Source organism: Aotus nancymaae, unplaced genomic scaffold, assembly GCF_030222135.1.
Source record: "Aotus nancymaae isolate 86718 unplaced genomic scaffold, 86718_ANA_hifiasm-v0.15.2.pri h1tg000018l, whole genome shotgun sequence".
Lineage (NCBI taxonomy): Eukaryota > Metazoa > Chordata > Mammalia > Primates > Aotidae > Aotus > Aotus nancymaae.
The window spans coordinates 10,425,932-10,452,261 of NW_026988430.1; the positions used below are offsets into that span (position 1 = coordinate 10,425,932).

Genomic DNA, 26,330 nt, shown 5'->3' on the forward strand with positions numbered 1-26,330 from the left:
ATCACTGATGGGCATTTGGGTTGATTCCATGTCTTTGCTATTGTGAATAGTGAGTGCTACAGTGAACATAAACACACGTGTCTTTATAATAGAACGATTTATATTTCTTTGGGTATATACCCAGTAATGGGATTGTGGGTTTAATGGTAGTTCTGTATTTAGGTCTTTGAGGAATCACCACAGTGTCTTTCACGGTGGTTGAACTAATTTACACTTCCACCAACAGTGTATAAGTGTTCCATTTTTCCACAACCTTTCTAGGATCTGTTATTTTTTCACTTTTTAATAGCCATTCTGACTGGTGTGAGATGGTGTCTCATTGTGGTTTTGATTTGCACTTCTCTCTCTCTCTCTCTTTTTTTTTTTTTTGAGACAGAGTCTTGCCATGTCACCAAAGCTGGAGTGCAATGGTGCAATATCAACTCACTGTAACCTCTGCCTCCTGGGTTCAAGCTATTCTCCTGCCTTAGCCTCCCAAGTAGCTGGGATTACAGGTGCCTGCCACCATACCTGGCTAATTTTTGTACTTTTAGTAGAGATGGGGTTTCACTGAGTTGGCCAAGCTGGTCTTGAGCTCCGACCTCAGCTGATCCACCTGCCTCAGCTTCCCAAAGTGGTGGGATTACAGGCGTGAGCCCCTGCGCCTGGCTTGATTTGCACTTCTCTAATGGTCAGTGATACTGAACTTTTTTTTTTTTTTCATATGCTTCTTGGCCGCATATATGTCTTCTTTTGGAAAGTATCTGTTCATGTCCTTTGCCCACTCTTTTTTGTTTGCTTTGAGACAGAGTCTCATTCTTGTTGCCCAGGCTGGATTTCAGTGGTGCAGCCTCAGCCTCCCAGGTAACAGGTGATTCTCCCACCTCAGCCTCCCAAGTAGCTGGGATTACAGGCATATGCCACCACACTCACTTTGCCTACTCTTTAATGGAGTTGTTTTTTTTTTCTTAAATTTGTTTAAGCTCTTTATACATTGCTGGATATTAGACCTTGTCAGATGCATAGTTTGCAAAATTTTTCTCCCATTCTGTAGGTTGTCTGTTCACTGTGTTATTAGTTTCCTTTCCTGTGCAGAAGCTCTTTAGTTTAATTAGATCCCACTTGTCAATTTTTGCTTTTGTTGCAGCAGTTGTTTTCGTTAGAAATCTTTGTCTGTGCCTATATCCTGAAAGGTATTTCCTAGGTTGTCTTCCAAGGTTTTTATAGTTTTTTTTTTAAAAAAAAACATTTAAGTCTTTAGTCCATCTTGAGTTAATTTTAAAATACGGTATAAAGAAGGGGTACTTTTTTTTTTTTTTTTTTTTAAATTGAGACAGAGTTTAGTCCTGTTGCCCAGGCTGGAATGTAATAGCGTGATCTCGGTTCACTGAAACCTCTGCCTCCCAGGTTCAAGTGATTCTCCTGCCTCAGCCTCCTCAGTAGCTGGGATTACAGGCACTCACCACCATGCTCAGCTAATTTTTGTATTTATAGTAGAGACAGGGTTTCACCAGGTTGGCCAGGCTGGTCTCAAACTCCTGACCTCAGGTGATCCACTCGCCTCAGCCTCCCAAAGTGCTGGGATTACAGGCATGAGCCACCCCACCCAGCAAGAAGTGGCCCAGTTTTAATCTTCTGCATGTGATACCCAGTCATCCCAGCACCATTTATTGATAGGGAATCCTTTCCTCATTGCTTGTTTTTGTCAGGTTTTTAAAAAATCAGATAGTTGTAGGTGTGAGGCCTTATTTCTGGGTTCTCTATTCTGTTCCATTGATCTGTGTGTCTTATTTTTATACCAGTACCATGCTGTTTTGGTTACTATAGTCCTGTATTATAGTTTGAAGTCAGGTAGTGTGATGCCTACAGCTTTGTTCTTTTTGTTTAGTATTGCCTTGACTATTTGGGCTCTTTTTTTTGGATCTATATGAATTTTAAAATTTTTTTTTTAGTTCTGTGAAGAATGTCATTGGTAGTTTAATAGGAATAGCATTGAATCTGTAAACTGCTTTGGGCAGTGTGGTCGTTTTAACGATATTGATTATTCCTATCCATGAGCATGGAATGTTTGTTCATTTGTTTATGTCGTCTTTTATTTTTTTGAGAAGTGTTTTGTAGTTCTTCTTGCAGAGATCTTTCACCTCCCTGGTTAGCTGTATTTCTAGGTATTTTATTCTTTTTGTGGCAGTTGTGAATCAAATTGCATTCCTTACTTGGCTGTCGGCTTGACTTGTGTTGGTGTATAGGAATGCTAGTGATTTTTTGCACATTGATGTCATACCCTGAGACTTTGCTGAAGTTGTTTATCAGCTTTAGGAGCTTTGGGGCTGAGTCTATGGAGTTTTCTAGATAGAGGATTATGTCCTCTGCAAACAGAGATAGTTTGACTTCCTTTCTTCCTATTTGGATGCCCTTTCTTTCTTTCTCTTGCCTGATCACCCTGGCCATGACTTCCAATATGATGTTGAATAAAAGTGGTGACAAAGGGCATCCTTGTCTTGTGCTGACTTTCAGGAGGAACACTTCCAGCTTTTACCCATTCAGTATGATGTTAGCTGTGGGTTTTTATTTATGGCTCTTTTATTATGTTGAGGCATCCTTCTTTAATACCTAGTTTACTGAGAGTTTTTAACATTAAAGGGTATTGAATTTTATTGAAAGCCTTTTCTGAATCTATTGAGATCTGTGTATATTGAACCAACCTTGCATATTAGGGATAAAACTACTTGATTGTGGTGGATAGCTTTTTTGTTTGTTTTTTGTTTTTTTTCTTTGAGGCAGAGTCTTGCTCTGTTGCCCTGGCTGGAGTGCAGTGGTGCTATCTCTGCTTGCCACAGCCTCTGCCTCCTGGGTTCAAGCAATTCTCCTGCCTCAGCCTCCCAAGTAGCTGGGATTACAGGTACGTGCCACCATTCCTGGCTAATTTTTAAATTTTTTGTAGAGATGGGGTTTCACTATGTTGGCCAGGCTGGACTCAAACTCCTGACCTCGTGATCCACCTACCTCGGCCTCCCAAAGTGCTGGGATTACAGGTGTGAGCCACCATGCCCAGCTGATAAGTTTTTTAATGTCCTGCTAGATTTGGTTTGCCAGTATTTTGTTGAGGATTTTTGCATCGATGTTCATCAAGGATATTGGCCTGAAGTTTTCTTTTTGTTGTTGTTGTGTCTCTGCCACGTTTTGGTATCAGGACGATGCTGGCCTCAGAATGAGATAGAAAGGGTCCTTCCTCAGTGTTTGGAACATTTTCAGCAGGAATGGTGCCAGCTCTTCTTGTACATCTGGTAGAATTCAGCTGTGAATTTGTCTGGCCATGAGCTCCTTTTGGGTAGTAGGCTATTTATTACTGACTCAATTTCAGAGCTCGTTATTGCTGTCTTCAGGGAATCAGTTTCTTCCTGGTCAGTTTTGGAAGAGTGTATGTGTTCAGAAATTTATCCATTTCTTCTGGATTTCCTAGGTTTATAGCATAAAGGTGTTCATAATATTTTCTGATGGTTGTTTGTATTTCTGTGGGGTCAGTGGTAATACTCCCCTTGTCATTTCTGATTATGTTTACTTGAATCTTTTCTGTTCATCTTAGCTAGTGGTCTGTTTTATTAATTTTTTCTAAAAACCAGATCCTGAATTTGTTGATCTTTTTAGTGTTTTTTTGTGTGTCAGTCTCCTTCAGTTCAGCTTCAGTTTTGGTTATTTCTTGTCTTCTGCTAGCTTTGAGATTTGTTTGCTCTTGGTTATTATGTTAGCTTGTTAACTTGAGATCTTTCTAACTTTTTGATGTGGCCATTGACTGCTATAAATTTCCCTCTTAACATTGCCTTAGCTGTGTCCCAGAGATTCTGGTATGTTATATCTTTGTTCTCATTAGTTTCAAAGAACTTGCTTTCTGCTTTAATTTCATTATTTACTTAATAGTCATTCAGGAGCAGGTTACTCAATTTCCATGTAATTGTATGGACTAATTTTTATAAGCAAAACACAGAGGAGTTTCTCTGTAGTTCTAGAAAAGGATGTGATGCAGTAAATCAACAAATGGTTGACCGATATTGGGAGGTGGAGGTTGCTTAGGAAAAAGAGGTAGAAGTAAGGGTATGTGTGCTAATTTCTTCATTTTTGAAAAGAATATGTAAAAGGCCTGGCCAGGTGAGGTGGCTCACGCCTATAATACCAGCACTTTGGGAGGCCAGGGTAGGCGGATCACGAGGTCAGGAGTTCAAGACCAGCCTGGCCAACATGGTGAAACCCCATCTCTACTGAAAATACAAAAATTGTCTGGGTGTGGTGCACCTGTATTCCTAGCTACTTGGGAGGCTGAGGCAGGAGAATCGTTTAAACCCCGGAGGCGGAAGTTGCAGTAAGCTGAGATCATGCCACTGCACTCCAGCCTGGGCGACAGAACGAGACTCTGTCTCAAAAAAAAAAGAAAGAAAATGTCAAAGGCCAAAGTATGCTATGTAAAGTTAAAATGGGCAAAATTAAAATAAAATGGGCAAGCCAGCAGGTTGGCTGACACTTGTAATCTCAGTGTATTGGGAGACCAAGGTGAGAGGATCGCTTGAGATCAGGGGTTTGAGACCAGCCTGGGTAACATAGTGAGACCCCATCTCCACAAAAAAAACTAAAAAATAAAATTACCCAGGCTTGGTGGCGTGCACTTGAAGTCCCAACTACTTGGGAACCCAAGGTTAGGAGGATCACCTGAGCCCAGAAGTCAAGGCTGCAGTAAGCAGTGATCGTACTACTGCACTCTAGCTTGGGTGACACAGGGAGACCCTGTCTCAAAAAAATAAAAGTAAAAATAGGCTGGACACGGTGGCTCATGCCTGTAATCCCAGCACTTCGGGAGGCCCAGGCGGGCAGATCACTAGGTCAGGAATTCGAGACCAGCCTGGCCAACATACTAAAATCCTGTCTCTACTAAAAATTAAAAAAAAAAATTAGCCGGGTATGGTAGCGCACACTTGTAATCCCGGCTACTTAGGAGGCTGAGGCAAGGAGAAACTCCTGAAACCGGGAGGCAAAGGTTACAGTGAGCCAAGATCACGCCACTGCACTCCAGCCCGGGCGACACTGTAAGACTCCATCTCAAATAAAAATTAAATTAAATTAAAATAGGCAACTACAGAGAAGATAAATTCTTCATCATTCATGGAAGAGAGTTGACAGATACTCTTTCAAATTTGATAAGTAAAAAAGTACATATTTAAGATTATTTAAAGAGTTTTGAAGGTAAATACCAAAGCAACTAAAAAAATGTGGCTATCTTGAACAATTGGAAGGGGATGATTGGGAAGGGCCATAACAAATCATATTATAATTTTGCTTAAGTATAACTGTCATAATTCTACATGCTGAAAGTCACAGGTGGCTTTAATATGCATAATCACTATGTCAAAAAATTTTAGGGGGCCAGGCGTGGTGGCTCACGCCTGTGATCCCAGCACGTTAGGAGGCCGAGGCGGGTGGATCACTTGAGTTCAGGAGTTTGAGACCAGCCTGGCCAACATGGTGAAACCTTGTCCCTAATAAAAATACAAAAATCAATCAACCTGTAATCCCAGCTTCGGAAGGCTGAGGTACTAGAATCCCTTTAACCTGGGAGGCAGAGGTTGCAGTGAGCCAGGATTGTGCCACTGCACTCCAGCCAGGATGACAGAGGGAGACTCTGTCTTTAAAAAAAAAAAAAAAAGAGAGAGAGAGAGAGGATGTGGGGGGAAGGAGTGGTGGGGCCAGGTGCTTGTAATTCCCAATACTTTTGGACCCTGAGGTGGGAGGATTGCTTGAGCCCAGGAATTAGAGGCCAGCAACATAGTGAGACTCCCCGTCTCTACAAAAAATTAAAAAGGAGCCACACCGACATAATAAAGCATATAATAAAAACACTAGCTGGGCATGGTGGTGCATGCCTGTAATCCCAGGTACTTGGGAGATGGAAGTGAGAGGATTACTTGAGCTCAGGAATTTGAGGCTGCAGTGAGCTATGATTGTTTGCATACCTGTACTCCAGCCTGGGCAACAGAGTAGGACCCTGTCTCTAAAAAAATAAAAATAGCTTTGGGAGGCCGAGGCGGGTGGATCACGAGGTCAAGAGATCCAGACCATCCTGGTCAACATTGTGAAACTTCGTCTCTACTAATACAAAAAAATTAGCTGGGCATGGTGGCGCGTGCCTGTAATCCCAGCTACTCAGGAGGCTGAGGCAGGAGAATTGCCTGAACCCGGGAGGCGGAGGTTGCGGTGAGCCGAGATCGCGCCATTGCACTCCAGCCTGGGTAACGAGAGCGAAACTCCGTCTCAAAAAAAAAATAAATAAATAAATAAAATAAAAATAGTAATAATAAGATAAACGGACCAGGCACAGTGGCTCATGCCTGCAATCCAAGCACTTTGGGAGGCTGAGGCGGGCAGATCACCTGAAGTCAGGAGGCCTGGCCAACATAGTGAAACCCTGTCTCTACTAAAAATACAAAAATTTTGCTGAGCAGTAGCCAATAAGAAAAAGAAAAAAAAAAAAGAAATTAAAAAAAAAATACAAAAATTAGCCAGCGTGGTGGCACTTGCCTGTAATCCTAGCTACTTGGAAGGCTGAGGCAGGAGAATCGCTTGAACCTGGGAGGCAGAGGTTGCGATGAGCCAAGATCACGCCACTGCACTCCAGCCTGGGCGACAAAGCCACTTTGTCAAAAAAATAAAAATAAAAATAAATGGTAGGAGCTAAACAGTACATCCGTCGTATATTATTCTTAACAAATGATATCCAGAGAAAAAATATAAAATTGCAGAGAACCCCTCTGTAATATACTGTAACTAGAACCTGTGTTGACTCATCTGATAAAACTTCTTGGGTATCATTTTAGTACTGAAGTCCTTTATCTTTAACTTGATGATGAAAAAACTGGTCAGTCATGACTCAAAATAGGAAAACCCTTGAGGGTTCACCTGGACTAAGGAGCCAAGGGTGAGATGGCGCCTGACGTTGAAACACACGCGGAGCCTCAGGACACAGCTGCTGCTGCTGCTGCTGCTGCCCAGGCAGCCCTGTCTGATGACGTGGGCGCTCGTGGGTCAAGTGGCAGTAACAGAGTGTTTTATTTTTTTTATAACTATGTATATAGTGAATACCTGAAGCAACTTCTTTACTGACAGAAATTGGCAGCTTTTGTTCTTTCTTCTGAATGAAGTCATAAGTTAACCAGTTTCTGTTTAGGTAAGTCCTAGGTACGCCTTTGAAACAGAAGCTAATATTTTACATATTACAATAGTAGGCCTGGAAAATCCCCAGAGAGAAGTCACGTCTCTTCGGAGCCCTACGAGCCCATCTCCCCACCCCAGGTTCCAGTTGTACATGAGAAACAGGACAGCTTGCTGCTCTTGTCTCAGAGGGGCTCGGAGCCTACAGAGCAGAGGTAAGTGTACTTCCTAGTGACGGCACTGATTCATGGCGCGGGTGCTCATGCTTTAACATTTCCTTCAGTTAGTGCCATTTTTCTACTTTGGGCTTTTATGTCTGGATGGGATTCTCAGAGCATCATTTGTCTCTGTTTTCCTAGTGATCTAATGCTAGTGGATTTTGGCAAAAAGAAAATATTCACAATATCATAATATTTAAATAGGTTAGAAAATATTTGTTCATTATTCTTCTTGAAATTAAATCTCTCTAGATAGTTTTTTTTTAATGTTTCTTGTCTAGGGGGAAGGGTCACACATTGATTCAGCCAACATTTGAATGCTTATTGTACACCAAGCACTGTGGACTCTGAATGGATTTTATCTTACATCTTTCTAACCCTGACCCCAATCCTATTCATTATTAAGTTATTTTCCCCATTTGGATTAGATGCTTTCGAGTTGGCTCCTTTCCAGTAAGTCTCCATACCTCTATCTGAGTGATTTGTCTAAAACCCATGCAGAATCCAGCAGCCAGTCTTTAACGTGGCATCTGAGTTCTTGCATGACCAGGTTTATGCTGCCTATTCAGCTTCGCTTCCCACTGCTTCACCCCTACACTGGAGTCTCTGTCCATATCATTTAGCTTATTATTCCCTGAATTCCTTTTTGTCCATACTTGTGCAGTTTGCCTAGAGCAGAACACCCTCTGGTGATGTGCCAAGTGCCAGACATGTCCCTTGCTCATGGTCATACTGATACTAATGGGGAAAGGCCAGTTTTAAACTAAGGTCTTTCTAACTCCAAATTGCTAGTGCATTTCTTACAATGTGTTGCTATTAATTTATTGCATTTATTCTTAGGCAGCTAAATAAATTTTGCTACTTTTCAATGAAATGAAGAAAATCCATTTTTGGAGAGGGAGTGATATTCAATTTCATTTTGCGTTTATATTTCTTCCCCACGTTTGTGAGTTTTTTAAGGACAGGAACCATGTCTTATTCCTGTTCCTGTCATCTTAATTGTCTTTCTTGGCATAAAGTAAGTGTTCTTATGTTTGAATGATGAATGAATCCACATGACTGGATTAGGGTTGTCAGTAACCTGAATTCTCTGTTCTCATCTCTGGCTCTACCTAGATCCTTGGTGGCCTCGAGCTGTTAGGGGAAAGTTGTGTTTTAAAATGTGTATAAAACATAAAACTCTTTATATTAAACTCCGCTCATTTGTTAGGTGTCTTGAAATGACTGTAACAAACAGGCAGTGTTATTCCTCTACTATCCCTGTTGCATTCCATTCCAACTGTTGATTGCTTAGATCTGAGTTCTTGATGTTTTATAGGCAAGCATGCTTATATTTTAGTGTACTTAAAACTAATTCTAGTAAAATAGTTTGCAGTTTATGTGGCAACCATGAATATATCAGTGTTTGTGCTGTTAAGCAGAGAGAATCATGATAAGCTGTTTGAATTTTCCTATTAATATTCATTTGCTGCTGCTTCATTCCTTCCTAAGAATTTCTACTCTAGATTATCTCCATTCTAATTCTAATTTTATGATTTCATTTTGAGAGCTAAATCATTTGACTGTCCTCAAGTGATGTACTAAATCGCTTTTGATTTCATACAGTTTCTTAGGGCTGTAACCACAAACATGGGATGAGGAGGCGGTAGTTTCCCAAGCACTCTCTGACTGTTGTTACCATTGATAGGAATGTCCCCAGGATTAGGAGTACGTGGTTGTAATGTACTTAACTTTGGCTCTAACAGGAATGATTCCCGCTCACCAGGGAGTATAAGCTACTTGCCTTCATTCTTCACCAAGCTTGAAAACACATCACCCATGGTTAAGTCAAAGAAGCAGGAGATTTTTCGTAAGTTGAACTCCTCTGGTGGAGGTGACTCTGATATGGGTAAGTGGGATTTCTTTCATGAACCTCAAATAAAACATGCATTAATAATGATCTCTCTAGTGTTGCCTTTCCTATAATGTTTGACTTTGAAGGCTCTTTACTGGGCATCTGTCCAACACATCTGATCCTAGCATTCCTTCTCAAGTGCCTGCCAGCCCATGAAGAGTTCTAATGAGGAAGCAGGAGCTCGCTCCTTTCCGAAGTTGTGCTGTTTCTCTTTGAACAAATGCTGTGTCTAGGTTACTTTTCCTTATAGGGGACTGGATTAACTCTCCGTAGTTTTTCTTTCTCCCCTACCCATGAGTCTTACTTTTGTCCATTTGGGCCCATCCCCACAGATATTTGAAGACATGTCCTTCAGGGGTCCTCTCAATCAGTGTCCCCAGTTTCATCTGTTTATCACATGTCCTCATTATGAGTACCCCTACCATCTCAATTATTCTCCACCAAAAACGTTTAGCCTAGCCTTTCACTAGGTTCCAAGTAATACAGAATAGAGTAGTGTAATATGATATATGCTAAATTCATCTTTTTTTTTTTTGAGACAGTCTCACTCTGTTGCCAGGCTGGAATGCAGTGGTGCAATCTCAGCTCACTGCAACCTCTGCCTCCTAGGTTCAAGCGATTCTCCTGCCTCAGCCTCCCCAAGTAGCTGGGACTACAGGTGGTGCACCACCACGCCCAACTAATTTTTTTGTATTTTTAGTAGAGACAGGGTTTCACCATGTTGGCCAGGATGATCTTGATCTCTTGACCTTGTGATCCACCTGCCTCGGCCTCCCAAAGTGCTGGAGTTACAGGCGTGACATCATTTTTAAAGTAGCCTAAAACTGTATTAGCTTTTTTGGTTACACTGTTAAGTTATAGTGTACTTAATTTGAATGTTGATAATCAAGGTCTTGGGCTACTATTAATCCACACTTTGCCCCTTTGCTCTACTTCTGCAGTAACTAGCTCCATGTATAGGACAAGTCCAAGTCTGTCTGTGCTTGCTCCAGTCCAACTACTTTTTCTACCTTACCAGTGTCTTTCTGGACTTCAGTTGAGTCATTCACTATTCATATGCAACTCTGATAAACTCACAGTGTAAAAATGTAACATTGGCCAGGCACGGTGGCTCACACCTGGAATCTCAGCACTTTGGGAGGCCAAGATAGGAGGATTGATTGGGCCCAGGAGTTCAAGACTAGCCTGGACAACACAGGGAGACCCCGTCTCTACAAAATATAAAAAAAACTCAGCTGGGCATGGTGGTGTATGCCCCTGTGGTCCCATTTACATGGGAAGCTGAGGTGGGAGGATCGCTTGAGCCTGGGAAGTTGAGGCTGCAGTGAGCCATGATTGGGTCACTGCATTCCAGCCTAGGTCACAGAGTGAGATGTCTCAAAAAAAAAAAAAAAAATTGGCCAGGCGCGGTGGCTCACGCCTGTAATCATAGCACTTTGGGAGGCCCAGGCGGGCAGATCATGAGGTTTGAGACCAGCCTGACCAACATGGTGAAATCCCATCTCTACTGAAAATACAAAAAAAGTTAGCTGGGCGTGGTTGTATGTGCCTGTAATCCCAGCTACTCAAGAGGCTGAGGCAGGAGAATCGCTTGAACCTGGGAGGTGGAGGTTGCAGTAAGCTGAGATCGTGCCACTGCACTCCAGCCTGGGTGACATAATGTGACTCTGTCTTAAAAAAAAAAAAAAAATTAAAAATAAAGATTGGTTGGGTGTGTGGTGGCTCATGTCTGTAATCCCAGCACTTTGGGAGGCTGAGGCAGGCAGATCACTTAAGGTCAGGAGTTTGAGACCAGCCTGGGTAACATGGTGAAACCCCATCTCTACTAAAAATACAAAAATCAGCTGGTCATGATGGTGTGTGCCTATAATCCCAGCTATTCGGGAGCCTGAAGCATGAGAATCGCTTGAACCTGGGAGGTAGAGGTTGCAGTGAGCCAAGATTGTGCTACTGCACTGCAGCCTGGGTAACAGAGTGAGTCTCCATTTCAAAAAAATAATAAAATAATATAAAAATATAAAAATAATGGTAGCAAAAGGTTATCTAGCACGTACTATGTGCTAAGCTCTATTCAAAGCATGTGTAGATATAATCTCATTTAATCCTCACAGCAACCCTACATGTTACACATTATAATAATCTCCACTTTTGTAGCTGAGGAAACTGAGACTCAGGTTTAAGAGCTGGCACAGTTAACATAGTAATGAGGCTGCAGTTCAAACCCAGGCATTCCAACTCCAGAATCCATGTTGCTAATGATGGACCAACTGGCTTGTAACAGTTCCATACTCAGCATCCTAGCCAGATAGTTGGTAAGATACCCTAGCTAATGCTCTGTGGCAGAACCTTTCCTCTGGGTTGATATGCAAATATTAATCAGAACCTCTTCATACTCTGTCAGCACACTCACTTTTACTGTCTCCCTGGTCTTACCAGTCTTTTCCTAGGTTAGTCCTCGTGATAGAGAGACTTTGGGTATACCACAGTCTGCTTTATTCTTTATTTTTATTTGTTTAAAGTTCAGCTTTGTATTGAACATATTTTAAGAGATTTAGTCAAAAAGACCAAAGCCCATATCATCATCAGACTCCTCGGATTCTTCTTTCTTTGCTTCCACTTTCTTCTCCTCAGCTGGAGCAGTGGCAGTGGAGGGGGCAGGACCTCCTGCTGGTGCAGCACTAGCTGCTGGAGCAGGCCCACCAGCCCCTACATTGCAGATGAGGCTCCCAATGTTGACACTGCCCAGGGCCTTTGCAAACAAGCCGGGCCAAAAAGGTTCAACATTTACACCGGCTGCTTTAATGATAGGGCATTGATCTTATCCTCCGTGACGGTCACCTCATCCTCGTGCAGAATGAGGGCCAAGTAGATGCAGGCGTGCTCAGAGACGGGGGCCATGGCGTGGGTGAGGTGGGGCTGGTGCTGCTGGACACAGTGCTAGTTGCGTGATGAAATGAGGGCCTCACCCCAACATGGCTCAGCTTCCTCAGAAAGACCAAGCACTGTGACAGCAGCTGAGGAATGGGTAATCTGCTTTATTTCTGTAATTTACCATGTACTAGTCTTCTGACCCTGTCAAAAAAGGAAAGTGGGGGCCCTGCACTGTAAACTGCCTGGTGGATGTGTATTTAGATCTGTCACTCTGTGTGACTGATAAGTGTTGAACGCCAAGGAGAAAAGGATGGGCTGTGTCACCAGTTTGTGAACTTGTCCTTGATTCTCTGTTAAGGTGGCAAGAAAATCATCTAAAAGACAAATATTTTAGAATGGTGACCAGAATTGTTATCAGGCTTACAGATGACCTTTCTTTTTTTGTGGGGGGACCTGAGTCTTGCTCTGTCATCCAGGCTGGAGTGCAGTAGTGCAATCTCAGCTCACCACAGCCTCTGCCTCCCGGGTTCAAGTGATTCTCCTGCTTCAGCCTCCTGAGTAGCTGAGATTACAGGCGCCTGACACTATGCCTGGCTAATTCTGTATTTTTAGTAGAGATGGGGTTTCTCCATGTTGGCCACACTGATCTAGAACTCCTGACGTCACGTGCTCCACCTGCCTTGGCCTCCCAAAGTGTGGGGATTACAGGCGTGAATCACCACACCTGGCCGCCTTTCTTTTCAAAAAATACTGTTACTAGTATTTTCTATCTCCAGTCTTCAACAGTTTATTATTTACAGCTCCTCAAGTGTCACCAACAAAAATATGCTCTCGGAACTCAGAGGTGAATTTGTGTGAGCGTGGAGAGCTAGATACACCAGAGCAGCCAGGAACTGAGATTCAAATCATTTCACCGTTGTGTGGTTTACTCTCATCCTCTAGTCTTTGTCTTGCCCTTGAAGTGGGAAACTCTTGACAGGGAAATGCCGTGTATGAACTGAAGAAGCCTACTTTATAGTTTTTCCTTCTTGCCTAATGTTTTGAGTAGGATACTGCTATATTGGGTATTTTAGTATGATGGATGGTCTCTATTCTCTGAAAATGCATGACGAAACTAATACCTAACTTTAATAGGAGATAATCATGTCTTAAGGGAAGTACTAACAGAACTGCTTTCAAGTCTGGGATTTTTTTTTTTTTTTTTTTTCCCAAGAACTGGTTTTCATGGTGGAAAGGATAATTTATATTAAAGAACCAGTGGGCCCACCATGGCACATTTAGCCCTCACTGGGAAGTAGAACTAAATGAAACCCAACAGCAACCAGCACAGCTTCACTTCACCTCACTGTATCTGAACTCAGTGTTCCCAAGGACATCAATGACTTTATTTTTTTGAAAACCTTAATGCTTTAAAATTTACTTTATTGGATCGCTTTGCAGCTTTTAACATAGTGAACCACTTTCCTTTTCCCGAAATGCTTTCTTCTCTTGGCTTTCTGATACCATGTTCTCCTCTTTCTACTTCTCTGGCCATTTCCATCTCCTTAGAAGCTCAGTCTTGCTTTGCCTGGCCCTTGATTGTTGGTTTTCCCCAGGGCTCACTTCTTAGTCCCTTTCTCCTCATGCTTTATAATCTGAGTCATCTCATCTACTCTGGGGATTTGAATGGTCAGGTGTATGCTGAAAACTCCCAAATTTGTATCTGCAGTCCAGCTTTTCCTGCTAAGCTCTACTTACATATCTTTGCAGACCTCATTACTTCTTGACTAACTTACTGGCTCCCTAAGCATCTAAAATTGAATTCATATTCTACCTCCCCACACAAAAAGTTCCTCCTTCCCTACCGCAGTTGCCCTCACTCTGGCCATCACTACCCTGGCCTCTCTGCCTCCTGATGGGAGTCACTTCCTCCCATCAAGTTGGCCTCCACTGTGCTTTCACACGTCTACCTTCCCTTCTGCTAATTTCTGAGCAGTTACCACATTCTTGCTCAACCGTAGATACCAGTCACCTGGATTCCTTATTAAATGGTTGAATTATGGGGCCCTAGGAATGTAGAAAATTTACTAAGCTACTCCAGGTGATTCTGATTTGTATGGCCTCAGCAAGTACCACACTGCACTGTAAGCTCCATCAGCAAAGGAACGGGTATTCTGCAAATGTAGTTTCTAAGGATTATCATTGGTTAACTATAGGAAATTGTCTTCATCTGACCATTTTTGATCAGTAAGAAGGTAATCTTATGATTCAGCCAAATAACTGCTCAATTAAATATCTAATGAATGAATGACTCCTCTTCCACGAACTTCATAATAACAAGGCTCTGTTATTTCAGGCTCAGTTTATTTACCTTGTCACCTGGCTCAAAAGTAAAGACTATCATCCATGGCCATTGTTTTCTCATTCTTCTGAAGACTTTTCTCCTCTCTTTGTCAGTTTAAAGCCTCCCTGATCAACCAAGTTTGTTTCTAGGCACATGCACTCTTCCCTCTTGTTTAATGTGCTCACCCCTTGGTTAAGAGTCCATCTTTCTTTGGTCTCATTAGAAATTTCACATTCTGGCTGAGCCCAGTGGCCCATGCCTACAGTCCCAGCACTTTGGAAGGCAGGTGGATCACCTGAGGTCAAGAGTTTGAGACCAGCCTGGCCAACATGGTGAAACCCCGTCTCTACTAAAAATACAAAACTTAGCTGGATGTAGTGGTGGAGGCCTGTAATCCCAGCTACTTGGGAGGCTGAGGCAGGAGAATTGCTTGAACCTGGGTGGCAGAGGCTGCAGTGAGCATAGATCATACCATTATACTCCAGCATGGATGACAAGAACAAAACTGTATCTCAAAACAAAGAAAAAATTTTCACATTTTTTGGGACACCATTTGCCTACCCAGTTGCTTCCTGAATTCCTTTTCTCTCTCTAAAATTCTCAGCATCAAGTCAGGAATGACAGAAACACCATTTATGTCCTAAATTCTTCCCCTATAATAAAGGCACACTGCTTTATTATAGGTGGTTCACAGATCTTATGCTGTTTTTCAAACTGCAGATTACAAGTTGCACAGTCAGCAGAAATGAAAAGGATTAACAGTCTTTTTTTTCCAAAAGATATCCTGAGTTTCTAGTTAGCCATACAGGAAAACTCAGTCATTTTCATAGTATTCACTGAGGCGGCTTTCCTCTGGATCTAATCCCAGGCTGCCTGGGTACTTGTGGTCATCTCAGAGTCCAAGATTTCTTCTTCGTTAGAAAGCCTTGATTCCTGTTCTAAGAACAGCATTTTCCTATTTGTTTCTCCAGCAGTGCAAACTTTCTTCCCCCTTTTCTAGGTTACATTGCTCCTTTATTTATTTACTTTTTTTTTTTTCCTTTTTTGTTAACAGATGGGAGAGTCTCACTGTGTTGCCCAGGCTGGCTCAAGCAGTCCTACTGCCTCAGCCTCCTGAATAGCTGGGGGACCAGAAGCACACCACTGTACCCAATTACTAATTCTCTTTTGATGTTCCTACTTACCTATTTCCTGATTTCCTTTTAAAAAACTAAGCCTGGGCTGGGCGCGGTGGCTCACGCCTATAATCCCAGCACTTTGGGAGGCCGAGGCGGGTGGATCACGAGGTCAAGAGATCCAGACCATCCTGGTCAACATGGTGAAACCCCGTCTCTACTAAAAAAAATACAAAAATTAGCTGGGAATGGTGGCGTGCGCCTGTAGCCCCAGCTACTTGGGAGGCTGAGGCAGGAGAATTGCTTGAACCCAGGAGGCGGAGGTTGCGGTGAGCCGAGATCGCGCCATTGCACTTCAGCCTGGGTAACAAGAACAAAACTCCGTCTCAAAACAAAAATAAATAAATAATAAAAATAAATAAACTAAGCCTGGGCAACAGAGTGAGACGCCATCTCAAAAAAATGTTCTTCCATTTTATCTTCACTCAATGAGTGAAAAACAAAGGTGGGGATCATGGAAAATAAAAAGATTAATTTTATTATCGGAATTTTTTGAGACTTTAGTTTGGTGTATATGATTATCACATCTTAATTAATTTAAATGTTTGCTTAAATATAGCAGCTGCTCAGCCAGGAACTGAGATCTTTAATCTGCCAGCAGTTACTACATCAGGTAAGACTGAAAAGACATTATTTACCAATACAAAATTGGTACAGCAGTAGTCAGTCCAACAAATGTACCGAGTAGCAACTGTATACCAGGGGAGTGACTGCTCCAGTATGAAAAATGAATAAATAATTTAGTGAACGAAGGTTTAGTCAGTAGCACAGAAAGGAACTGAGATCCAATAAATTCCTATTGAAAAGATAAATGAACAAAAAGAATGGAAACTATTAAAGAACAGTGTTAGAAACTAGGGAACTGGGAAAACTGTTGAGTAACTTTAATAGAAGTGTGGGTGACCGATTCACTTCGGAAAGAAATTTCCTTAAGGAGTTATTTGTGGATTAAGATGATCTCTGGGCCAGGCGTGATGGCTCCCAGCACTTTGGGAGGCCAAGGTGGGCAGATCACCTGAGGTTGTGAGTTTGAGATCAGCCTGACCAATATGGTGAAACGCCATCTCTACTAAAATTACAAAATTTTAACTGGGTGTGGTGGCGGGTACCTGTAATCCCAGCTACTTGGAAGACTGAGGTGGGAAAACCCCTTGAACCTGGGGGTGGAGGTTGCAGTGAGCCGAGATCGTGCCACTGCACTCCAGCCTGAGTGCGACAGAGTGAGACTTCGTCTCAAAAAAAAGATGGTCTCTGTGTGGTGAGTCCTGGTGTTGTTCTAGGTGACTTGACAAGTGCTATATGTATTCCGCGGGCTGAAGGGACTGTTCATGTTTGTTTCCTGATTGGCCTTTCAGAAATAACGTGGAAATGCTTTTGATTCTCTTTCAGGCTCAGTTAGCTCTAGAGGCCATTCTTTTGCTGATCCTGCCAGTAATCTCGGGCTGGAAGACATTATCAGGAAGGCTCTTATGGGAAGCTTTGATGACAAAGTTGAGGATCATGGAGTTGTCATGTCCCAGCCTATGGGAGTAGTGTCTGGTACTGCCAACACCTCAGTTGTGACCAGTGGTGAGACACGGAGAGAGGAAGGGGACCCATCACCTCATTCAGGTACAGCTTTCATTTTAGTGCTTTTCTGCTGCTTTTCCCCCTCAAAGCCAGTTTATTTCCCAAGTTCCAGTGCATCACTGAGAGATTTCATTTATGTCTTTATGTGGTCAGAGTCACCTCTTAGGGTTTCAGTTACTTAAAAAATGTTTTTAAAAACTTACCAAGACATTATCATGACATGAACAGAAATAAAAAGGAAGAAAATTCCACGAAGTGTCACCCTCCTGGGATGTCCATTTTTTTATTTGTTTGCATCTAGTCCTCATCTATACATACTACATTGTAATTGTAACACAAATATAATGTTTTTGAATGAAAATGATTTAACTGCAAAAATTAGGCTCAGTATAAAACAATTGTAAACTGGCGGGGCGTGGTGGCTCACACCTGTAATCCCAGCACTCTGGGAAGCTGAGGTGGGCAGATCCCAAGATCAAGAGATGGAGACCATTCTGGCCAACATACCGAAACCTGTCTCTTCTAAAAATACAAAAATTACTGGGTGTGGTGGCGCTTGTCTGTAGTCTCAGCTACTTGGGAGGCTGAGGCAGGAGAATCGCTTGAACCCAGGAGACAGAAGTTGCAGTGAGCTGAGATCACACCACTGCACTCCAGCCTGGCGAGGAGACTTCGTCTCTAAATAAATACATTAATAAATTAAAATTAAATAATCGTATGCCAAAAATAGATTAGGAAAAAAGATGTAATCCTAGTACTTTGGGAGGCCAAGGTGGGTGGATCACTTGAGCTCAGGAGTTCAAGACCAGCCTGAGCAACATGGTGAAAACCCCATCTCTACAAAAAGTACAAAAATTAGCTGGGCCTGGTGGCTTGCACCTGTAATCCCAGCTACTTGTGGGGGCTGAGGTGGAAGGATCACTTGAGCCCAAGGAGGCAGAGGTTTCATTGAACTGGGATTGTGCTCCTGCACTCCAGCCCAGGTGACAAAGTAAGACCCTGTCTGAAAAAAGGGAAGAAAAAACCCAACTCTTCAAGTTACGCCATGCAGAATGCTATTCTATCTGATAAGCATTGTTTCAGACATGTCTCTGTCTAAGATTTTATACGTTCTGTTAAAAACAAGCACAGAAAAAAAAATCCTAAGTTTTAATCTTATAACCCTTTTCTTAATATTTTGAGAACTAATATCTCTTGTGCTTTTGAAAATTACTTGAAATTCAGCAGTTTCTGTTTTAGTTTAGATACTGTAGTTAAGAAAAAGATTTAAAAAATTAGAGGTCTTAAAAAAAACACCAAAAAACTATACATGTTAACTTTAAGACCTTATCAGTTTACTTCCTGCTCTGAAAAATAAGCATCATCTTCCTCTTTCTGTTCTTACCTTCCAATTTTTATTGGCTTTAAGTGTGTGTGTGTTTTAAGGTTGTAAGACTGGTGACTTAGGCAGTTACACTGTACGGGTTGTATGGGAATTTGGGGCAGTGTGAAATTGTTCTGCTGGGGTTGAGGAAAGTATTTGCTGGTGACCTGGGCTCTGATCTCTTCTGAGATCTTTTTCACGTTTTCTTCTAGAGCACAGTCAGAGGTGTCTCACTTACGTGAACTTCTGCTGAGTTCATCAGCTGCAAAGTCTGGGAAAATAGAAAGGGCTGCCAACACTTGCTGAGCCTCTGCTCAAGGCCTGTAGTAGCGTGAAGCAGCTTTGTTTTGCACTTTTTCCTTTACATACTGTTTCTTTGTGTGGCGTGTTGTTAACTCCAGTTGGAAAGGGGGCTTGGTCATTATGAGGTATGATTTTTGTCACCTTGCCTTCTTTCTTTAGTAGTTTCTGTACTCTGAGGCCAGTAAAGAAGCCTTGACGTTCCAGAAATTTCAGTTCCTTAATTACCACATTTTAAAATTAATGGCAGGAGGACGACCCTTGTTTTTTGTTTTGATTGCTACAAGTGAAATTCTGGCTTTCTTTTAAATACAAGCATACCTCGTTTTATTGTGTGTGTGTGTTTTGTTTTTTTTTAACTGTAGGTTTGTGGCAACCCCGCAAGTCTGTCGGCACTATTTTTCTAATAGCATGTGTTCTCCTTTTTGTCTCTGTCACATTTTGGTAATTCTCACAATATTTCAAATTTGTTCATGATTATTATCTCTGTGACTGATCAGTGATCTTTGATACTGTAATTGTTTTGGGGCACCATGAGCAGCGCCCGTATAAGATGGCAAACTTGGTTGGGGCTTAGTGGCTCATGCCTGTAATCCCAGCACTTTGGGAGGCTAAGGCAGGCGGAGCACCTGAGGTCAGGAGTTCGAGACCAGCCACGGAGAAACCCCATCTCTACTAAAAATACTAAATAAGCCTGGCTTGCTGGCACATGCCTGTAATCCCAGCTACTTGGGAGGCTGAGGCAGGAGAATCACTTGAACCCAGGAGGCGGAGGTTGCGGTGAGCCAAGATCGTGCCATTGCACTCCAGCCTGGGCAACAAGAGCAAAACTCCATCTCAAAAATAAAGAAAGAAAGAAAATGGCGGCATGTATCCCAACTGCTCCACTGACAGTTGCTCCCTGTCTCTCACCTCCTCTGGCTTCCTTATTTCCTGACACACAACAATACTGAAATTACACCAGTTAATAAGCCTATGGTGGCTTCTGAGTGTTCAAGTGAAGAGTCACAAGTCTCTCACTTGAAATCAAGAGTTGGAAATGATTGAGCTTAGTGAGAAAGGCATGTTGAAAGCCAAGACAGGCAGAAAGCTAGACCTTATGCACCAAACAATTAGTCAAATTGTAAATGCAAAGGAAAAGTTTTTGAAGGAAATTAAGTGTTTTTCCAGTGAACACACAAATGATAAGAAAGCAAAACAGTGTTTTGTGATACACAGAAAGTTTTAGTGGTCTGGATAGAAGACCAAAGACCAGCCACAACATTCCCTTAAGCCAAAACCTAATCCTGTTCCAAGCCCTGACTCCTCAGTCCTAATGAGAGAGGTGAGGAAGCCACAGACGAGAAGATTGAAGCTAGCAGAGGCTGGTTGAGAGGCTGAAGCTGTCTCCCTAGCATAAAAGTGCAAGTTGAGGGACAAAGTGCTGATGAAGACTCTGCAGCAAGTTACTCAGAAGACCTAGCTAAGAACATTGATAAAGGTGACTACATTAAACAACAGATCTTCCATACAGACAAAACCACCTTCTACTGGAACAGTCCAAAACTTCTAAAGACAGGCTGACTCTCTTGTTAGGGGTAATGCAGGTGTTGATTTTAAGTTGAAGCCAGTGCTCCTTTACCATTCTGAAAATCCTAAGGCACCTAAGAATTATGCTCGGTCTACTCACCTGTGCTCTAGAAACAGAGCAAAGCCTAGACGATAGCATGTGTTTACAGAATGGCTTGCTGAATATTTTGAGCCCACTGTTCAGACCTACTACTTAGAAAAAAAGTATGACTTTCAAAATATTACTGCTCATTAACAGTGCACCTTAATCATCCAAGAGCTCTGTTGGAAAGGTTCAAGACATTGTTTTCATGCCTGCTAACACAACATCCATTCTGTAGCCCATGGATCAAGGAGTAATTTCCACTTCCAGGTCTTATTATTTAAGAAATACATTTTATAAGGCTATATAGCTGCCACAGTAATTCCTCTCATGGATCTGAGTAAACTGAAAACCTTCTGAAAAGGATTCACCATTTTAGATGCTATTAAAGACATTTGTAATTCATGGGAGAAGGTCAGAGTATCAACATTAACAGGAGTTTGGAAGATGATTCCAACTCCTGTGGATAACTTGGGAGGAGGTCAAGATGTCAGTGGGGAGGGAGTCACTGCAGGTGTGGTAGAAATAGCAAGAGAGGCCGTGTGTGATGGCTCATACCCATAATCCCAGCACTTTGGGTGGCTGAGGCAGTAGACTCACTTGAATCTATGAGTTTGACACTGGCTTGAGCAACATACTGAGACCCCATCTCTGCAAAAATGTTAAAAAGTAGCCGAGTGTGGTGGTGTGCACCTGTGGTCCCAGCTACTTGGTTCTGAGGTGGAAGGATTGCTTGAGCCCAAGAAGTTGAGGCTTTCGTGAACTGGTATGCTGTGATTGTGCCACTGCAGTCCAGCCTGGGCAGCAGAGGTGAGATCCTGCCTTAAAAAAGAAATAAATAAATACCAAGAGAACTAGAACTAGTAGTGGAGCCTGAGGATGTAACTGAATTGCTGCAATCTCATGATTAAACTTGAAATGAATGAGGAGTTACTTCTTAGGAATAAGCAAAGAAAGTGGTTTCTTAGATTGACTCTGCCTCTGAAGATGCTGTGAATATTGTTGAAATGACAAAGGATTTAGAATATTACATAAACCCAATTAATAAAGCAGGGTTAAGGATCGACTCCAATTTTGAAAGTTCTACTGTGGGTAAAATGCTATCATTGTATGCTACAAATAAATCTTTCATTAAAAAAAAACAGAAATTGCCACAGCCACCCCCAGCCTTCGGCAGCCACCATGTGGATTAGTCAGCAGCCATCCACATGGAGGCAAGACCATCCATCAGCAAAATGATTCTGACTTACTGAACCCTCAGTATCTCTGAGGTATCCCTGTAGAGTTTTATTTCATTGAGTACTAGGGTCTGGATTCTTCAAGTTACCATTCTGCTTTTTTCATTTAGCACTATATAATCATTAGCATTTGGGTGATTTTTGAGAACTTAAATATATTAATACTTTAACTTGAATTTCACTTTTAGGAGGCGTTTGCAAACCAAAGCTGATCAGCAAGTCAAACAGCAGGAAATCTAAATCTCCTATCCCTGGGCAAGGCTACTTAGGAACCGAACGGCCGTCTTCAGTCTCCTCTGTGCATTCAGAAGGGGATTACCATAGGCAGACGCCAGGGTGGGCCTGGGAAGACAGGCCCTCTTCAACAGGTAAGGAGCCTGCTTTAACTGTTAGAAAACGAGACAAAGCAACTTATATCAATGTCTTGGTTATTAGTTCTTCAAAATTCAGCAATTTTTCTAATTTGGAAACCTATATTCCCATTTCTGTTTAATTAATAGGTTCCACTTTCCAGAATAGAAATGTTTTTTTGGGTGGTCTTGCTCTGTCACCCAGGCTGGAGTGTAATGGCATGATCATGGCCCACTGCAGCCTCAACCTCCGAGGTTCAGGTGAGCCACCCAAGTAGCTGGGACTACAGATGTGCGCCACCATGCCTGGCTTTTTTTTTGTTTTTTTTTTTGTAGGGATGAGATCTCACTGTTACCCAGGCTGGTCTCGAACTCCTGAACTCATTCCTCCTGCCTTGGCCTCCCAAAGTGTTAGTATTACAGACATAAACCAATGCACACACCCAGAATAGAAACTGAATGCACATATAACCTGAAACATTTTTAGAATGCAAACAAAGGAAGAGCTATGAAAAAATTATCTCATCCATTCTCACTTCTTTAGTACACTAGTAGTGAACATTTACTATCTGCAAAGCAAACAATGCAGTTTTAGTTCTTTTGAGAACTGTACCTGAATGTACCATGCCACTTCTAAGAGAACTTCACCTTTCATATTGGCATTCTTAGAAAAAGTTCTTAGGGAAATACTAAGAAATCAAAATTAGAAATGAGAAGACTAGCTTAAAAAGCCATCATCTGGTCTGGTGTGGTGGCTCATGCCTGTTATCCCAGCACTTTGGGAGGCTGAGGCGGGCAGATCACTTGAGGTCAGTAGTTAAGACCAGCCTGGCCAACATGGCGAAACTCTGTCTCTACTAAAAATACAAAAATTAGCCAGGTGCAGTGGTGGGCTCCTGTAATCCCAGCTACTCCGGAGGCTGAGGTGGGAGAATTGCTTGAACCTGGGAGGCAGAGATTGCAGTGAGCTGAGATTGCACTGCTGCACCTGCTTGGGCAACAGAGTGAGACTCCAACTTAAAAACAAAAAAGCTGTCATCTCTCTGTACGTTCACTACATTTACACAAACTGATGAAAAATAATACTCCAGGATACTATTTTCTATTTTGTGCCTATTTGTGAACTTTAAAAAACGTAAAATAACTGTCATCATGGTAGCTTTAAAAAGTAACGGACTTTCTAAATAAAACTGGGATATTATGGATTTTAAAGTTTCAGAGAATTATAAGCCTTCTTTTCCTTAGGATTAAATACATGTCACTGAAAAAAATCTGAAATGTGCCCTCCCCCTAAAGACATATATAAATTATATCAGGCTTTTGCATTATAAAACTCATGCCACATGCAAAGTGGTTGTGTTTGAATTTGAAAGCTTTCAGCCTAGACCAGTGATTGCTGCTTCTCAGATCTCTCTTAGGGAAGTATTATTAGACCATACATGAGATTTACTATTTGATGAAATGGTTATGTTTTATGTTTTTGGGGTTTCTTAAGCTGTAGGAGGCTTTCTGGGGACAGGTAAACATCTAGAAACTGATGAAGGGTAGCAGTGTTCATTAATTACCTCATTTCTGTCTTTATACTTTAAAATCTGCCTAGTGAGAGTCAGCAGATGACATGCATCCTGCTGCCCCTCAGTCTGCTCACATTCCTGGCTACTTGTCCTTTGATACTTTTGCATTTCTCTTGAAGAGTTAAGAAAGCTCTTGGTATAACCTGACCCTGTTTCAATTAGAGCTTAATACTTAATAGTTCCACTTGGATTCTCCATGGTAACACCTGATAGTTATAGACTTAACTAAAAATCTATCCTGGGCTTTCTCTTCTGGGCTAAGCAGCCCTCACTCATATGCTCCTCGTGTTACTCTTCTTTTTTGGACTTGAACTGATTGGTACGTATCATTGGCTAGGATTTAAGTGGTGAGACTTTGGCCCTTCTGTGTTGTATTCATTTTGTTTTCATGGTGTCACATGACCATTTTAGAGTAATCCTGTTCTACTCTATCCTACAAAAGTTGGATTGGATGAAATAGAAGGTATGCTCATGACAATGAAAACCTAATTTTTCTTTTGTCAGGCTCAACTCAGTTTCCCTATAACCCTCTGACTATGCGGATGCTAAGCAGTACGCCACCAACACCGATTGCATGTGCTCCCTCTGCTGTGAACCAAGCAGCTCCTCACCAACAGAACAGGATCTGGGAGCGAGAGCCTGCCCCCCTCCTCTCAGCACAGTACGAGACCCTGTCGGATAGTGATGACTGAACTGCACAAAGTGAGAGGAACAGGGTGCAGGAAAGGGATCTCCAGTTTTTGATGGTTTGATTTTTAGTAGCAGGTCAAAAACCTGCCCTCCTATGACTTATGCCCTGAGACTTTTCAGGACAGCCAGCCCACAGATGAAGAAGAAATGATGGAAATTTATTTGGAGAGTCAACAAAAAAAAAACAAAAAACTGCCTTTGATACAGGCAATTCAGTGGACTATAATAGTGGAGGGTTGAAATGTAGAGTTTTTAAAAAGTGGACAGTTCCTGTTCTTACATCTGTTTGTAAAGAAAACCATAATGTCTTTAAATCACTCTTCTGTAAATAGATTATCTTTTTGCAGTGTATATCCCCCTTGCTGTGTAGTATCTGGTGTACTTATGTTCAAATCAGCGCATCAACTTTGGGGGTGATTTTTTAAAAAATCTTTTTGTCTATCTTTTTAACCCTAGCCTTCTAAACAACCTCATACAGCCCAGTTACATAATGTTGGCTGTCACGGGCATTGTACTTTTATCTGATTTTGTTTCCTCTAAATTCAGCTTTCCAGTGATGTTTAAAATCTTGTGGAAATGTTTAGATTTTTAACACAGACCCTGTCATAAAATCTGTACATTAGAGTCAAAAGGTAGAAGTAACAAATTCTGCCATATTGTAAATTTCCAGTGCAGGCTTTAATTTTTTTTTCCATTAGTAGCACTGAAAAAATATTACTGCATGGGTATGTTCTAGTTCAGTTTATAAAGTTTTAAAAGCTTATTTGAGGCATACCTCACTGTTATGCACACTGGTAATTTAACCATGCCCCTAAGTATTCCTTTTCTCCTGCATTTGATGCAGCCCAACAAAGCTTTTGTTTTGAAATAAATTTGACTACCCTGTCCATAGCGATAGTAGATTATTTTGTGGTTTCAGGCTCCTGGTGTCTCAGGTTCCAAAGAAAAAGCTTACGTATTTTTCCCTTAGTTTGCTATGATTGGTCAAGTTAAATGATAATGATCTATGTAGTATTTAGATGTGCTTTGTGCTGCATCCTGAAAAACTCATGGTGAACACAGCCCTTCTCCACATTGCTCCGGATCAGCACTTACTCTCACTTTGCTTCCTTGGGACAAGAGTTTACTGCTAAATGTTTCATTTCACAGATTCTCAAGGTGCAAATAATTTAAAAGATGGAATTCTAAACTAATTATGGTACTAGAGGGCCAGTTTTATCTTTAAGAATTGCTTGCTGAATTTTAAAGTTTTTTTCATACAATTTATCATAGCATTTAAGTACCTTTCCATAACATACAGATACTAACAGTTTTGGGAGAATGCCACTGGCAACTGGAAAGGGGAGAAATAGATCTCTCAGGATGATAAAAATTAGCACTTTACAGACTTTCAAGTAGACCTAAACTTTTAAACAAAAGTAATCAAGGCTTTTAAGGAAGCAGCTCTATGATTAGCTGCTGACCAAGACCCTCCTATCACTGGTGTCTAATCCCTGTGTTGAGATGAAGACACAGGTTTAGTACTTTGCCCATGTAGTTAAATTAGTGACAGAGATAGGCCATAAGCCCACATTTGTCTTCAGTGAAATCTTTCATTTCTGTCCCTGTTCCACTCCGGTATACCTGAGGTCTCCAACATAAATTTTAGATCAGGCTTAGTGGTCAGCATTCCTATTACTTGGAAAGTTCGTATTTTTACAATAGATATATGTAAACACATAAAAATTTCAATATGAATGAAAAACAATGACTAAATGTTCCACTTTACAGTTTTCTGATGAATTTTTTTTTTTGAGATACTGGTAATATTTTAGAGTTTGTTAATAATTTATATTGCCAAGCTACCATAAAAGAGATTATGATGGTATTTTTCTATGACCCTGAGGGTCTTAAGCTATTCGGAGTCAGAATATAGTTGACCCTTGAACAACATGGGTTTGAACT

The 26,330-nt window shown here is 41.6% G+C and overlaps 1 protein-coding gene and 1 pseudogene across 17 annotated transcripts in view; one reads left to right on the forward strand and one right to left on the reverse strand.

Moving 5' to 3' along the window:
• The window catches only part of NCOR1 (nuclear receptor corepressor 1), a 182,290-nt gene extending 157,017 nt beyond the window's left edge, over positions 1–25,273 (forward strand). For 16 of the 17 annotated variants that reach the window (XM_012475081.3, XM_012475068.3, XM_012475072.3 and 13 more), the window contains 6 exons: positions 7,242–7,385; positions 9,134–9,276; positions 16,211–16,264; positions 17,041–17,262; positions 21,961–22,140; positions 24,201–25,273. In XM_012475081.3, the coding sequence (XP_012330504.1) occupies positions 7,242–7,385; positions 9,134–9,276; positions 16,211–16,264; positions 17,041–17,262; positions 21,961–22,140; positions 24,201–24,388 (931 nt within the window). In that variant the 3' untranslated portion in view covers positions 24,389–25,273. The remainder of the gene's footprint in view (positions 1–7,241; positions 7,386–9,133; positions 9,277–16,210; positions 16,265–17,040; positions 17,263–21,960; positions 22,141–24,200) is intronic. The other variant, XM_064378276.1, reaches the window with a different exon arrangement.
• LOC135275752 (large ribosomal subunit protein P1-like) lies at positions 11,429–15,557 on the reverse strand (annotated as a pseudogene).
• Positions 25,274–26,330: the final 1,057 nt, after the last annotated feature.